This window comes from Tachypleus tridentatus, chromosome 1 (assembly GCF_004210375.1).
Source record: "Tachypleus tridentatus isolate NWPU-2018 chromosome 1, ASM421037v1, whole genome shotgun sequence".
NCBI classification, from domain to species: Eukaryota; Metazoa; Arthropoda; class Merostomata; order Xiphosura; family Limulidae; genus Tachypleus; species Tachypleus tridentatus.
In genome coordinates, this window is record NC_134825.1 from 73,718,203 (window position 1) to 73,735,408 (window position 17,206).

Genomic DNA, 17,206 nt, shown 5'->3' on the forward strand with positions numbered 1-17,206 from the left:
CACGTTATCTTAAACAGCTTAATACCTTTCTTAAAACAGAAATTAATAATATCCCACGTTATATTAAACAGTTTAATACCTTCCTAAGTACAGAAATTAATAATATCTCAACTGATTTTAAACAGCTTAATACCTTCCTTAAAACATGAATTAATAATATTTCAAATTATCTTGAACATCTTAATACCTTTCAGAGAATAGAAATTAATAATATCTCTAATTATCTTAAACAGCTTAATACCTTCCTTAGTACAGAAATTAATAACATTTGAAATTATCTTAAGCAGTTTAATACCTTTCAAAGAATACATATAGCAATGAAGAATATCCAAACAATATGAAACAACATATTTGTCATAGTTGTAAATGCAAAATAAGAAATTAGGAACTGAAAAAATTTAGCACATGCTTAATGCTCAAAATGTCATTACACGACTTTTGTTATGATATGAGGCTACAAGAATCGAGACATAAAAAAAACGCGAAAAATTTAGCTTGCATTATTTCCAATAGACCTGAATTATCTTGTTATTCACCGTGACACGTTCTTTGTTTGTTTCCTCAGATAAGTTTCCACAAGAAACAATAACATTATTCTTAGTTTTAGTTTACGAGATAGGGTGAATATAGATAAAAAACTGATTATCAGCTAATAAAAATCAAAATGAGAAACATTCCAGTAAGCGCAGCCACACATTTTAACCGCAATAAAATATATATATCATTCATAACTTAATATGGGTTCAATTTTTTCTTACATCTTGTTGTAATCATTTTTCGGTTTCGTCGGGGAAAAATATTAAATTATACAATTGACCTTTTTTTTCTGCTGATTTTTGACAGGTGAGAGGTATATAAAGTTTTGTTTTATATATCTAAAACAATTTTCAATGAATCGTAATTATCCTCTTGAAAAAACCAAACGGAACTAGATAGAACATAATTGTATAATTGCCGGCTATAAAACACAAATACCTCAAGCTTCCATTATTATCGTCTCAAGAACTGAAACCAAAATGGAGAATAATACACATATAGATCAGGATTAACTCGTAATAAATGAATAACTGAGTTGTTAAAACGTGAGAAATAACTATAATGAAACAGGATGAAAGGTAATGTAATGAAAGTTAGCTGAGAACAATAGAGCTTCTCAACAGTCTCTTGTTTTGACCCTGGGCCAGCATGGTCAGGTGGGTTAAGGCGTTCGACTCGTAATCTGAGGGTTGCGGGTTCCAATCCCTGTCAAACCAAACATGCTCGCTTTTTCAGCCGCAGAGGCGTTATAATGTAACGGTCAATCCCACTATTCGTTGGTAGAAGAGTAGCCCAAGAGAGAGTTGGCGGTGGGTGGTGATGACTAGCTGCCTTCCCTCTACTCTTACACTGCTAATTTTGGGACGGCTAGCGCAGATAGCCCTTGAGTAGCTTTATGCTTAATTATAAACAATATATTGACCTAAGAGAGAGAGACACAATCCTTGGACAAAATAAACATTTGCGATATCAGTCCAAATTTTAGGGGTAAATTATTAAATTCCAGTTGTTGTTTTTTTTACCTTATTATTCACACAGTATATTGCTCTAGTTTTTACCATATGACTCACATTGCTTTGTACTCTACCTTTTACCTTGTTATTCACACAGTATATTACTCTAGTTTTATTTTATTATTCAGAATATGGTATTTTACCTGATAATTCACGCAGTTATCGATCATTTTAAATCTTTTATCGATCTTTTATTTAGTTTACTTTTTGTACCTCTTTAAGATATATTTCTTTCATTGTTACTAAATCGTTTTTGTTTATTTTTTGAAGAACATAATATAATGATCATTTCTCTATTTTTAAGATAAATCTCAGTTTTGTTATTGAATGGAATACCTTTCAAACAATACAGTTTTTACTAAACTAAAAGAATTAAACTAAGTTATTAATTAATTGATACTTGATCGTGAACTTTAATAGACGAATTCTTGAAAAATGCCGTATTTTATTATTTTTCAATTTATTAATTACATTAACCAGTTCAGTGCCGTAGACGAGATATCTCGCTCAAGCCGATTGGTAAAACAGTGCCACGGACGAGTTAATTCGTTCTTAATAATACCTAACTTCAACGCTAGTTGTCAGCACTATACATGCATTTGATCTACTTACAAATTGTTCCACTTTCAATCCAAATTAGCCCGCTGTTGTTTTTAAACAATAAACATATTGCTGAAATTATCACTCTATAATATAAACCTACATCAACAACAACCCTCGTCGTTAATAAGGATGTAATACTAAGATGTCGTTAATTAGATAAGTGTATCTTAACACTAACTAGTCTTAACCTGTTGGCTACCAAGTATTGCAGCTGCTACGGCAACTCCAAACCAAGTTCAAAATACAACTAATGCTTCCTAGTTTTAATTAATCACACCAAAACATGCAAGTGCTTCTACATGGAGGTTAACAGGCGTTAAATATTCACTCACCTGGATAGAGAACCTTCTTCACCATCGGGTGTCCTTCCAGAAAACAAGTAATATCTAAAGCATTTTTTTCGTGCTGACGCATTCTTACTGGTAAGGTCTTCAACCCACGACAGACGAGATAACAATCAAAAGGTGATGGAACCGGACCAAGTGCTGAAAAAAGTGTGTTTGTCGTAGTACAAGTGCATAGAAAGCTTTTGTTTTCATTTCTGGTGCGAGGTGTGTATATGTATTGATCACTAATGAATTTACGATCACGTCTTTTATTGTGGAAAACAATATGTCATGAAGATTTGCTTTAGTTTTCATCGTTTAAATGTTCAAATCTCCTTAATGTTACAAGAATTCACAGAGTAAAAAGTTGAACTTAAAAACTGTACTTTATTTGATTTCTGTGAAAAAAAGAATATTGCTTGTTTTTCAGACTTTATACAGAATATATATATATATATGTGTGTTCAATATTTTATTGCAATAATGCTTTGACGAGAAAGTTAATTACGTTATGTTTGATCGTTGTAAAATACGTAATAGTGACTATTTATTAGAGATGTTCGTAAGATGTTATCTCTTTCTTGGAAATTGAGCTCAGAGATCTTTTAAAAAATTTTGAAATTGAATGAATTACATTTTACAGCTCTTTATACGGTCTTGTTCAAAATGTTTGCATACTGTTTTACATCGATCTTATTGTCTACAAGCATGAAGTAGGTGTTGAGTAAATACCAGTGTAATAACAGAGAAGGTGGCGTATGATTGGACAAACATGTAAGATTCGTTATTCTTGTTTGTATAAGCTGATTTGAATATTTGTTGGCCAAAATACACATAAACACCTGTTTTGTTTAGACGGGTATGCTTTTGGTATAATCGTTTTCCAAAACAAATCAACGTTTTCTTCAGAAACCTTCTCTGTACTTCGTGTAGAATCATACCTTCTCTCGTGCCAGAAGAGATGTGGCTTCAAATTGTTCGACTCTCCAGAAACGGTATAAAGCAAGTGAACGCTGTCAGAACAAAAGGATACTCCCAGCGTACTGTATTCAGAATCTAGAAATATCGTCGTATTAGAGGAAACATTGTTAGAGGAGAACATACTGATTGACGCCGAAAAACTACTTAAGTGGATGACCTTGATTTGATCAGGTTAAGAGGTGACGGTCAAAAGAAGTCTTACAACACATTTCGACAGGGACAGCATGAACATATTATTTACAGCTATTATATAGTATAATTTATCTTGGAGGAGTGTTCTTTGGCCAAGAACACATGCTAACTTACAGGTTGGACCCTCAAGACATTTTGGATAAGTCCTGTTTCCGGCTTGTTAAAATAATAAATTCTGTTTTTCCTGCAAGAAAAACACAAGAGGTGGTGCAGTACATGTTTGGGCAGCTACTCATCATTATGAAAAAAACAGATCTTTATATTCTCTAGGGAACGCCAATGGCACTTCCTACAGGCATCGCATCGAAAAGATATTTTTGCTATATGTCAGGGCAAGGTTTAATGATAACTATGTGTTCTAGGATGACAATGATACTGCTCACAGTGCACATATTGCACCGTGTTATCTTGACCAAGAGGAAATTACAAGATTGCCTTGGCCAGCAAAGTCTCCAGATTGTAAATTCCATTGAGAAATGCTGTGCAGAACTGAGCCAGAAAATTGCTAACAACTACACTAAACTAGTTACCATAGCTGGCTTGCAGTGCATTCTAGTAACGAGTAGATTACATTAATAGCCTTATCTACAGTATGCCACGCCACCTTGCAGAGGTAATTAAGGTACAAGAAGAACCGACCAACTGCTAAATTTTTTATAAAAACTGCTATTTAGTTACAGACGCTAACTGTAATAATTTAATGTTATATTTTGGCATTATATATGTTTCAGTAAGGATTTGTTGTGATAGATAAAATTTTGCATTACACATCTTTCTGCAGGTGTCTGATAAAATTGCTTATTGTTCTAACAAATCGTTCGTGATGTCCATGGAACCTGTCGCATTACATAAATTAGGTACGTAGATGTTTAATATAGCGTGCATTTCTCAGTTTGACAGGGCTAAATGTAATTTTATTCCATCTTCATGATAATATTTTATTTGTAACAAAATATGTAAACATTTTGGCCAGGACTGTAATATCGAAATTTTAAAATCTGGAGGAACAAAAGATTGAGAAATTTATTCTTTTGAAAATGGTTTATTATTTTCCAGTTATCACAAATATATATATATATATGTAATATATGAAAAATATGCATTAATGATCTCATGGTGAAGTTTTATTTTATTATATCATCGTGATATTTCGTGGAAAACAAAACAATTAGTCCATGTGGATATATATATATATATATATAACCTCAAATACATACTACTCAATATTTTCATATCAAAAACAGCGTGAATTTCTATTATGCTTCAGATTCAATTCTTACGTTATAGGTTAATTGACAATAATTGAAAGTCCTTTCTTAATTTTTTTCAAGTTACTCGTAATCGTCCTTTTATTTAAAATGTTATCAGTTTTTAAATCGTAAGTGTTACTAGGTGAATATTCAGTAATTTTAGAACACAAATTCGTGAGATTACGTACTTCTTTGGACAATGGATAATCGACAGTAATTTTACAAAACAAATTGTTGAGACTACTTACTGCGTTGTGCAAAGGATAATCGTTGATATATATCCTTGTTTCTACTCACAATAGATCCCAAACAGACGTCACAATGACCCGTTACAAATATTTAAAAACAAACAAATCCACCAGCACCTTATGGTCTTTCACACACTAACAAGAAATAGAAATAATTACTTTTTACATCAACAGCTTATTATCTGATTTCTAATGAGATACAGAAATGATCACTTTTTACACCAACATATTATGATCCTTCACATAGTAATAAGAAATAGAAATAACTCCGGGCTACTGCACACAAAAATGGACTAGATTGCATGACGTTTTTTTTTACCATTTTTGATGAAGAGAAACCAACTTGAAATAAAAATATATCTCAGAACGGCTGGTATGGGTATTAACACTTTTATTGATAAGCAAAGAATAACGTTACGACCTTTCTAGTTCATCTTTAGGTTAACAAAAGGAGTTTGCAATTGACCGTTGTCGGACACATGTCTTAGTGACGAGAGTATAAACGAGTACGGGATTATAGGGGGCGTTGCAGCAACTTATACAGGAATTAAAACCAAAATAAAGGAACGCTTTTATACCCATACTAATTAATAACCTGACATCCAACTGCAACTTTTACCATATTCAATTATTTTTCATTATTTATCTGTCTATTTAATAATGACTTTCCTGGGTTTTTATATACCTCAAACAAACGTACATAGTAAAAGTAGCCAAAACAGACGTGATGACATATATATTTATTCAAGTCAAAATTCTGCAAGACAGGTTAAATAAAACCAATATCAAAGAATTAGAACCTCAAAATAAGTCAGTACCTGTTAAGTTTAAACACATCAACTTATAATATGATGTCTTCTTGATAGTAACTGTTTAAATACTATTCAAAACATGAAAACAATAGCAATCAAAACGTTCACCTCAAATAACTAGATTCAGTATTATCTTCTAAGTTACTTAACTTACAGCACATCAAATCATAATATCTTTCTGACATTCTCAGAGTAATTGTTATTTGAAATACTAAACATGAAAACACAAACCATCAAAATGTTCACCTCAAATGACTACATTCACTATTATTTGATATTTTTATTAGGTTCTTCCACTGTTCCTCAAGATTGCATTTATGTTTAAAAAACTTCAAATTGTCAAACAGAACGTAACAGTCATCATTTTGCATCCAAAAAGACGCTCAGATCATTGTTATAATGTCATTGTGATAGACTGGATTTAACACATTAAAACATTTTTTCCGTTCTTCCTCTAATTTTTGGATTGCAATATTCAGATTATATATCTCACATTTTTTAGTAGCTGTCTGTTTTAGTACATTAGATTCTACAGTTAATGACTTCATTTTTCAACTGGATTCTGCCATTACAGATTTTTGTTCAGCATTGTCTACCAAGACAGTTACATCTTCTTGTAGCTTTCGTTTCACTTAATTGATCCTTGATGGCTATCCATTTTGGGGCCAAAGGTAGAACCTAAATTTTCTGCCTGTATTTCTGTCTAGCACCTACTGCATTCTCTGGGAGAGCTGGTGTGAAATTAGACCTACCACCAATCGATTTAATATGCGCTATTACTCTCCTCTGAGCAACGAGAGAAACCACTTGTATGTTCTCAGTTAAACTTAATTTCTTTATAAAGAACCTCCGCTCCACATTGGCTTGTCCATGCGATGTAATTAGTACAAGTTTAAAAACTTCCCAAACTGTTGAGCTCTAATATGAGTTTCTCTTTTTTACATAATTATGCAGGAACGAATCCACTGACTCATTCTTCAGTAGATCAAAATCTCTAAAATAATGATGATCAGAACTATGGAAAGTTTGTACACTGTCTATAAAATCATAGTATTCTTCCTTGACAGTTTCGCTTTTCCCTTCATTCAGATGCTGGAGTTCAATCAGCTTCTCTACGGGATTTTGAACTGATGTTTGCAAACATCTGAATTCCAATAACACAGGCATCAGATCCTCAGTCCTGTTATGACCAGTGAAAGCCGAGGTAAAGTAATGTGATACAATGCAAACATCAACAGGACTCCAGTATCTAACATGAATGCCTACTTGTTTCTTATTCAAGCTGCTGTTGTGAGATTCAGAGAACGTGAGTACTATTTTATTCGCCTGTTGGAAGCGTGTAGCTAACTGATTGTCAAAATATGGACCAAGTCCAAAGTCTACAAGGTAAGTACACTTGTCTTCAACACATGTTAATTTTTGACCTATAGCGCTGTCAAGAAACATTTATTTAAATGTCTCAGAAATGTTATTACAACTACTGTAGCTGAATTAGGGTATCACACATTTTACAGCCCAAATAATTTCGGCTCTAAGTACATCGGTATGAGAAATATTCTCAGATATGTTAGCATGTATATACTTATTTGTACTGGTATTTGGTTTGTCCTGACTTAAGAATAAAAAATGCCTAAATTGTTGTTCAAATGCTTCAAGTTGCTTTTATATATTTTTTTCATTCATGTATGGATTCACCCATGTTCCGAAGGCCGAAAGTCTTTGCAAAAATGCATACGTTGCAGCGTGCCATATGTAGGAACTTTCTCAAGACATGTTCTATATAATTCACTCTCTTTCCAGTTCTCCTCATATTTACACTTCTCAGGCATGATGTGAGAACAATTTAAAAACAGGATCAAAATTATTATCACATGATGGCAAGAGTTCCTGAACTGCAAGCAGTTCTTTTCAGGTATTTTAACCATTTTCACAGATTTTGAACAATGCGCGGGAAAACGAGTCTAATAAAATAGTGAACGCAGCTATGAAATCAAACTGTCTTGTATAAGCTTATCGCTGATTGGTCAGGTTCCGTGCTTCACGGATGGATAATTGCCTCACTTTCATTCAGAAACTATTAAATGAAAGTATAATGAATTTTGATTGGCCAAACACGATAGGAAAATATAACGTCGCCACATTTAGGCTTCAGCTTTACCTGGGAAATTAGTGCTAAACGTTGTCGATGTTTTTAACGATATTTATTTTTTTGCTAAAACTGAAATGTAATGACTATTCATGACTTAAAAATACCTTTTTCAAATTTCATGGTTTTCCAGCACTTGGGGGAACCTTGTAACTACTTTCTACAACAGCAGCTTAAGATCTTTCAAAGAGTAATAAGAAATAGAAATAACTACATTTAATAGCAGCAGTTTTAATCTTCAACATTTTGGTGACTTGAATAATCGTCATAAGAACAATAATAAATAGATACGACTACTGTTTAAGATGTACAAAAATAAGTGATCTTATGAAACACGCGCTTCTATAATAAACAATTATCACATTTGACCTAAATTACTATAAGGCTAATAAGCCTAGCCAATTTTATTACAGAATGGATATGTTTCAAGGCATTGCATAGGTTCTGTGTGCACATTACAAATATATCAACTAACCGTAACAACAACTATCAGGAGCCCAAAGACGGATACAAGATTCGGGGTAATCATTCTTTTCAGATTCCATGTTTCCTTGCTTCATATAGTTAAGTAGATAATTACATAAGTGGTATAATTGCTTAGAGTAACAAATATATTGAGTGAACATTTTACAACTTACTATAGAATTTCTCAGGATACTTTTTTATCACCCCTCTGAAGGCTCCTACATAATATTGTTAACAGTCATCATAGTAACTGTGCAACGTCCACGCAATATATTTATAAAGTAAAACATTTGTTTTATTGTAATAGTTCTGAAAAGTTATTCAGAGTATGACATCTTGTTGACTGAGATGCAATGTGAACTTACCATTCATATATTTCGTCAACGAATGAATAACAATATCTGCCCCTAAGTTCAACGGTTGCTGAAAGAAAAACAACGATAACAGACTCAATATTTGAAAAAAACAACAAGAAAAAAATATTCAGGTTTTATGCGTATATTTCATGGAAAAATCTTTATAAATTGAAATTAACGTTTTTCATGAAGAACCTGAAATAAGCGCTTTAATCAGATAAAATAAACTTGTCTCGGGTTTTAATGTAAGTTTGTAACATTTGTAACTACTTTAACACTTGTAATGGCTCAGCAGTAAGCTTGAAGACTTACAATGGTAAAATTTGGGGTTTGATTCCTGTGGCGGTAACAACAAGGTTAGTTCAGTATGCTTTAGAATAAAATATAACATTCAGTCCAAAAATATTTGCCATATATTTCTTTGATACTACCTATGCATGCTAAATATTTTGTTTTGTGAAACATTGTTAGCATATTGAAATTAATTAATTCACAACAAATTCTTAGCATAGTTAGTTCGATTTATAATTACACGTATACTTCCTGTAATTTTAAGATATTTCAATGTATCGAAAAGACGTATTGCTGTTCCACTTAATTCAGGCCCGGCATGGCCAAGCGTGTTATGTCGTGCGACTCGTATTCTGAGGGTCGTGGGTTCACATTCTCGTCGCGCCAAACATGCTCGCCCTTTCAGCCGTGAGGGCGTTATAACGTGACAGTCAATCCCACTATTCGTTGGTAAAAGAGTAGCCCAAGAGTTGGCGGTGAGTGGTGAGGACTAGATGCCTTCCCTCTAGTCTTACACTGCTAAATTAGGGACGGCTAGCACAGATAGCCCTCGAGTAACTTTGTGCGAAATTCAAAACAAACAAACACTTAATTTAAAAGCCAATTCAAATTTCCTGATTGGTGCATGTCCTTGCCTGAAGCACTGGGGTGGAAAATGTATTGTCCACGGCTATCAGAATATCTGGCCAGTCAGCTTTGACTGCTTCCACTATTGCTTTGATGTCTAATACTTTCATTAAAGGATTAGTTGGACTTTCTAACCACACGAGCTGTTGAAAAAATACAGAAATTAATATACAAAATTAATAAAAGCCACGTAAACAATTTATTTTAAAAAGCTGTAAAGTATCGGACGAATAGCCACACACAGTCAGGAAATTGTCATCAGTGTTGAAAACAACACTAATAAAAGAAACAAACTGATCATGAATTCGTGATGACGAGAAAACTCTCTTGTAGAAAAAATTATATATACTCTTAAAAAAGAGAAACGCTAAAGGCAAAATTTGAGACAAATTGTTAACAAGTTTATTCCGGGTAGATCTGTATGACATGAGTGAAACTTTGCACATTCACTGCTGAACATTCAAAGTCTGCAAAGGTGAAGTCCACGCTCATTAGTTAAAGTTTAACGTCAATCAACGTCAATAACGAGTATGCCCCCATTGAGTATCAATAACTGCTTGGCATCTCCTGCCAATGGAAGCGATGAGATGACGAAACACATCCTGTGGAATGACTGTCCACTCAGCCTGCAAAGCTGCTGGAAGCTGAGGTAGAGTCTGCGGTTGAGGTTGTTGCTGTCGCAGACGTCGATCCAACTCGTCCCAAAGATGTTCGATGGGGTTTAAATCTGGTGATCTGGAGGGCCAGGGAAAAACGTTGATGCTGTGGTGTCTCAAGAAGACAGTGGTGAGTCGGGCTGTGTGAGGACGAGCGTTGTCATGTTGGAAAACGTCGTTGACGTTCACCATGATGGGTTGCACATGGGACCTAAGAACCTCGTAGACCGTTGCGTACTGTCTGATCGGAAATCTATGCAACCCTGGTATGGTTGAGGCAGTAAACGTCGCAGTGGTGGTCCTATCCCGAAGGTGACGTAAACGGATGTAGCGATCTTGGGTGGGCGTGGTCACACGAGGTCTGCCAGATCGTGGACGGTCACGAGTTGATCCCTGTTGTTGGTGACGATTCCACAGCCTTGTGATGGTGCTTGGGTGAACATTCACAGCTTTGGCAACATCTGATCGAGATTCGCCTGCTTCCAACGACCAATGGCGTTGTTGCGTTGTGCTTCTGTCAGTCTTGGCGTAACTGTATTGCGTGTCGGTGGCTTAACATTGAGCTATGGAAACCGAGAACCCGTCACTTTTATAGGGATTTTGCACATGTTGCACGTGCAGAACATGCAGATCTCTCAAACAAATTTATTGGACACGAATGCGTTTTGGCGAAAAATCCGATTTTTCCTCCGTTTTCATAGCGCACAACTTTTATTGTCATTTTGGTCTGACAATCAGTGCCTTAACACGTGTAACATCACATACTCTGAGCTTGTAAGATTAACACTTTGAGCTTGTAACATTAATACATATATTTCTCTTTAAAATAAAAAAAATATCCCTTTTGCGTTTGTTTTTTTGAAGAGTATATGTGAAAAACGGCTGATATGGGTAGAGAAAGCACTATGTAGAGAAGCGAACAACGTTTCAAGCTTAGGATTTGAGGTGAAAATGTCATCAGCTCTCATTCTACCCTTGTAAGGATATCAGGACCCAGGAAATGATATTATGGGTGTAGTTGACTTGCTGAGTGTGGTCTATCGAACCTTAACCACACTACACCTTGAGGCACGTCATTTTCTACCCACATTTCATCATGGAATTGATAGATTCTACTTCTTTAATGTCTCTTTGTTGTACTATTCTACATGAATGAGCACTCTTTTCTGCCATGTCTGGTCCTCCTGACTTTTTCACTTTTCAAGGCAAAGATGTAATAAGGTCGAAACGTTGTTCGTTCCTCTACTTAGTGCTTTCTCACAGTTACAAGGTACCCTATAATGTTTAAGAGTCTTGACCGACCACTTGTGCACGATTTGTTCTTCAATAATGATCTGGTGTCGAAATACTCAGCCATTTACTGAAATGAGTCAAAACTGAAGTGTTCTTTCAGGTATATGTTTTCATCCCACTTCAAAATTCTTCAGTTACAAATTGACATATTTCCTTTTAAATCTCTGCTAACGTGTAATTCGACCTAATCGACGAACACGAAGACATCATAACGTTATGATACAAGGACTTGGATATTTAAATTGGTAGTTAACTTTCCATTAATGGAATGAACAATGAGATAACTTCAGGTCTCATTGTAAAATGACAACAAAAACTTTTTTTTTTCAATGTTCAGAGTTTTCTCTGAAAGTAGCATATTATTACACAAATGTTTGAATGGTAAACATAATTCTAAGCAAAAATTGAACAAAGTTCGTTGTATCATACAACATACATATGTCATGTGTTAGATATCCCCAAGGCCTGGCATGGCCAAGCGTGTTAATGCGTGCGACTCGTAATCTGAGGATCGCGGGTTTGCATCCCAGTCGCGCAAAACATGCTCGCCCTTTCAGCCGTGGGAGCGTTATAAAGTTACGGTCAATCCCACTATTCGTTGGTAAAAGAGTAGCCCAAGAGTTGGCGGTGGGTGGTGATGACTAGCTGCCTTCCCTCTAGTCTTACACTGCTAAATTAGGGAGGGCTAGCACAGATAACCCTCGAGTAGCTTTGTGCGAAATTCAAAAACAAACAAAGATATCCACAACGGTTTGGCAGTTTTGTGATGGCTATTTCGGTAAATACGAATCGAGGCAGTTATATGTTTTGTTGTTGTTTTTTCGCAGAGTAATTTTTAAGTTCCCATAAACCATGAACAGGGTAAAGGCCCGTTAGATTCCAAGCGCCCCTGGTTTTCTTCAACCAAACACATATCATGAACCAGATGGACTAACGCTTTAACAGTTCATAATACTATCTTAACAGACTATAATACTATATTGATTATTTTTCTAACAAATCACATTCGAAAACTCTCAGTTTGTCTGATGTAACTATTAATTCTAACAAGTGAAGTGTAGCTGCCAAACCACAATGTTGAGCACTTCATTTTTATTACTACAGAAAGAAATAGTCTTTTATAAAGCTCATAACCTGTAGAACAGTTTTCACCGCAGTTTTATGCAACCTAACTCATATCACAAAGAAAAAAACTGCTCTTCAAGAAGTGTTTCTTCCATCTTCATGTTCAATTAGGCTGAATATGTTAATTCTACCGAGTTTGAGTGTCTTCGAGTGGTAACAGTTTCTGGTATACCTCGAAGTCATGAGTATTGAATCATGGTAAGACAGCCACAAACTTTCTTTTCTTATGTGAGTGGTAGTATTAAAATTAACTTAGAATAAGGAATACGAATAAAGAAGAGAACGCGAAACATAATTCAACATTCCATACCTTTGTGTGTGATTTTAAAGCTCTTCGTACTTTTTCGACATCAGTGCAGTCAACGAACGTCGTTGTCATTTGAAATCGCGAAACACCGTTTTTCATGAGAAAGTGAGATCCTACGATAGGTGGAATAAACAAGATTTAGTACTCGTGGTACTTATTTTGTTTGTAGAGGGACTGTTCTTAAAGAGAATAAATAAGAAAGAAAATATGATAACAAATGGCTTGATTTTGGTTTTATTTCGACAACTTTGTTGGCTGCTAACTGAACTCTTACCGTTGTTCATTGAGGATAGACTTTTATAACATAAATTCTGATTGTAATATGAAATAAAAATAAGTATTTTTTTCATAATTCACTTTTTCAATAGTATGAAATTGTATTACCGTATCACTTTGGTAAAAAATGACAGGCATTTATGATGGAAATTTATAGGTTATCTACATGAGCATTTCGAAAGAGAATAATAAATATTTATGTTGAAATTCATGTGTTCCCTACGTTAGCACCTTGAAACAGAAAGACAAGTGTTTATGTTAAAAATTTATGGGTTCTCTACAATAGCACTTCGACACAGAAAGGATAATATTTATGCTGGAAACATGGATTTTCTACATTGGCACTTCGAGAAACAAGGGCAAGTATTTGTGCTGGAAATGTATTGGTTCTGTATAATAGCATTCGACATAGTGGAACAAGCATTAATGATGGAAATTTATAGGTTCTCTTTACATTAGGGCTTTGAGACAGCTTCTACTCTCTCTGACTGTTCATCTCTTTGAAGTCCTGACATCCTTAAATAAGCAAAAGATAGAGCTGTTCTGCCGCGAACTTGTTATTTTCATGTCTAGATTAAAAATAAACAATTATTTAATTTTTTTTAATTACTGTAAACTACTGGAATCTTCACGTTGAACATATTCAATGATATTTTGAATGTAGGAAGGTGGGTCGGCGGTAATTTTACGGACTTAAAGTGTCAAAATTTGGGATTTTATTTCTTGCGGTGAACAGAGCGCAGAGAACCCCCTATGTAGCTCTCAGCTAAAACAACATCAACAGTATACTCTTCCAAATTTTGGTAGTTAAAAGCCAAACATTCTGATCCATCATCAATACGGTTGGGTTTTTAAAATACCTTCTAAAGTAAGGTCGTGTTGTGTCATGATTTTTTTTTCTTTTCGGTGTGAAAAGCAACGTATCAGTTACATAACCTTTATTGACAACGATAAAAAAGGCAGCATAGAACATGTAGTCTTTAGTAATGTATTCTGTTATATAATCCTTATTAAATAACTCATCGAGACATGGAATATCAATCATACTACATGGAAGTCGGAAGTTGTATAGTTGAATATTTACAAATGAATTACTGAAATAACTCAGGTTGCTCAATGTTACAAATACGTTTAAAGAATTGAATAATATAAATCAAATATTGATATTTTAGGCAATAACTGAGAGCTACGTTGCGCATACGTCTAGTGTATTTTGCTTTTCAGAAAAGGAGCATTCAAACTAACGTAATATTAGATTCATGGCGGTGGCTGTGAGCCAAAGGATAGGTGAAAGACGGGTGATATAAATTGAAGTGTCGTAAGTTGCTAGAGGGCGATAACTAATGTTGTATATTTCATAAGCAGTCACTGTTGTGATATCGAATAAGATAATGAGAATTTAATGATTAAAGCTTCAAATAGACAAAGAAACATAGAAACAATAAACTATTATGTCTTCCACTTTATCGAAATAAGTTTATCTGTATGTCAAGATGTCTTCATTGGAACCTGTTCTGCGAGCACCCGAGGGCGGCCTAACGATGTTGACAAACATCTTCACCAAGTTTAATCTCAGAAGGATATTTCCTTCTTCATTTATTGTTTAAACACGGAACTGTTAACTTTTGCTTATTAGTGATTGGTACCTACCTCCAAACACGTCATCTGAGGAAAGAATGTGGTCCCCATTAGAGAGCAAACAGACCACGGCTGTAATGGCTGTCATTCCCGATGTAAAACAAAGAGCTATAAATAACGTAATCACAATTGTTAATATATATATATATATTATGACCACATAATTTTTCCTTAAAAAAACACATAACTATCCATTCTGATTTTTTCATATAAATGATTGTTTGTTTTGAAATTTCACTCAAAGCTAAAGAGCTACCTGCATTAACCGTCCCTAATTTAGCAGCGTAGCACCAGAGGGAAGGCTAACTGGTCATCACCACCCATTGCCAACTTTTGGGCTACTCTTTTACCAACGAATGGTGGGATTGACCGTCACATTATAACGCTTCCACAGCTGAAAGGGCGAGCATGTTTGGTGCAACGGGGATTCGAACCCGCGACCCTTAGATTACGAGTCGAACACCTTAAACCACCTCACCATGCTGGGTCTACATAAATGATTCATCTGTTTATTTTTTTAATTTAGGTAAAACTAGACCCCTGGTCATTCAGAGGTATATCTACGAAACTACAAAGTTAGAATCCGGGTTTTGATACCCGTGGTAGGCAGAACATAGCTCTTTGTGTAGCTTTATACAAAAACATAAAATGAAATATTTTTGTGTACATTTTTAAGTTATACTGTTGAGTTTTTTTTCTAGATATATTTTAAAAGTGATATATTGACAACTACGAGACTTTTTAAATATATCTTGCTTTAATGAATTCTTTTTGCTATGGATGAATAATGTTGGTGTTTTATTTCCACTTAAATAACTATGACATGTATTATCAGTGTAGAGACACCAAATACTTCTTGTGTACACAGTTTAAAAGACAGTTTTACTTCTATTGTAGTAAATGGAAGTGCTCTCAGTACAGAAAGGGTTCTTAAACTCCAGTGAAGAGTTGGGAGGAGCTCACAAGCGTGAAAACCTCTCAAATCAAACACAACTAGTTTACAGATTTATGGTGTTATTTCTTTTATTTTTTTAACGACTACAAGACAACTAATTTTTAATTCTTCATGAAATTCTTGTTTGTGTTGGAAGGTAATGGTACTGTGTTTGGATTGAAACTACGTAAACATGAACTTATCACTGATTCTTAATCAAAGTGATACTTTATCATCAGTACTTAACTGTTTTGAATTGGCTTTCTGATTACAGCTCTCCCATTGTTATTATGTAAATCAAGTACATTGTTCCAAAAAGTGATTTTAGCCGCGGCTAAGCAACTCGTTGAACGGCTTTGAGTGTGTTTTTTTCACAGTACTACTTTTTATCTCACAGTTGCTACATTAGCCAATTTAGTATCTAATTACAGTTTTAAATTCAAGAGTTAAAATCCTTTTGTTTGATGTATTTAATCACGTCCAGGGTCTTATAGATCAAGCATTTTATTTTGAGGCTAAACTGATAAGGTTGTGATGAGTAATAAAATCGAATCGGGCATGCAAGCGCCCCATGCTTATTACTGTTGGGGCATATAAATATAACTAATAAAAAAGGAAACAAAGGTTTCACAGATTAATTCACTCTAATTCTGCCTAAGAGAATTTCAAGCGCCCCGGCTTTTGAGGGTTCTCTGTTGTTTAGAATTTAACTGTTTGGCTTTCTGTCTGTTATAAATTACAAACACAGTCCACAAACACATAGTTACAACGCACCGTATTGCCCTTCTTCCAAAGCAGCTAATGTTCTTTCCAAGCAACTTCTTGTTGGATTCCCCCAACGAGCATGCAAGTAATCCTAATAGTGGATAAAACACATCCTTTAAATATATAAACAGTGGCAAAACCCAAATAAATGTTATTTCAAAGCATACCAATTAAATCTAAATTAAGCAACAAGTTCGATTCATTCCAACAATCACTACTAACTGAAACATGATTAATATAGTAAGGAAGTTCAAATGTTTTATGTATATTCCTTTCTTGTTTTTACGTAAAGGTCTTTAGGAATGACTTTCACACTTTACATCAAGCTATTTTGCTTTGCTTCATATCTAGTGAGCCTTGAAATA

At 34.5% G+C, this 17,206-nt stretch overlaps 1 protein-coding gene across 1 annotated transcript; it reads right to left on the reverse strand.

Annotated features, from left to right (window-relative positions):
* Positions 1–976: 976 nt before the first annotated feature.
* Positions 977–16,927, reverse strand: LOC143232567 (putative cystathionine gamma-lyase 2). Its single transcript, XM_076468145.1, has 8 exons — positions 16,851–16,927; positions 15,155–15,250; positions 13,232–13,341; positions 9,856–9,990; positions 8,940–8,996; positions 5,151–5,229; positions 2,486–2,638; positions 977–1,005 (listed from the first exon to the last, which is right to left on the reverse strand). Exons 2-8 carry the CDS (start codon positions 15,228–15,230, stop codon positions 977–979), a joined length of 639 nt encoding a protein of 212 aa, XP_076324260.1. The 5' UTR covers positions 15,231–15,250; positions 16,851–16,927.
* Between the last annotated feature and the right edge of the window lie 279 nt (positions 16,928–17,206).

What these genes read in the sequence shown, in the direction of transcription:
- LOC143232567 (XM_076468145.1), bottom strand. Translation starts at nt 15,230, where the DNA reads ATGACAGCCATTACAGCCGTGGTCTGTTTGCTCTCTAATGGGGACCAC. An exon ending in CTTTAAAATCACACACAAAG is followed by an intron (nt 9,991 to 13,231) that starts GTATGGAATGTT and finishes TTTTTTCAACAG; the next exon opens with CTCGTGTGGTTAGAAAGTCC. An exon ending in TTTCCACCCCAGTGCTTCAG is followed by an intron (nt 8,997 to 9,855) that starts GCAAGGACATGC and finishes TTTTTCTTTCAG; the next exon opens with CAACCGTTGAACTTAGGGGC.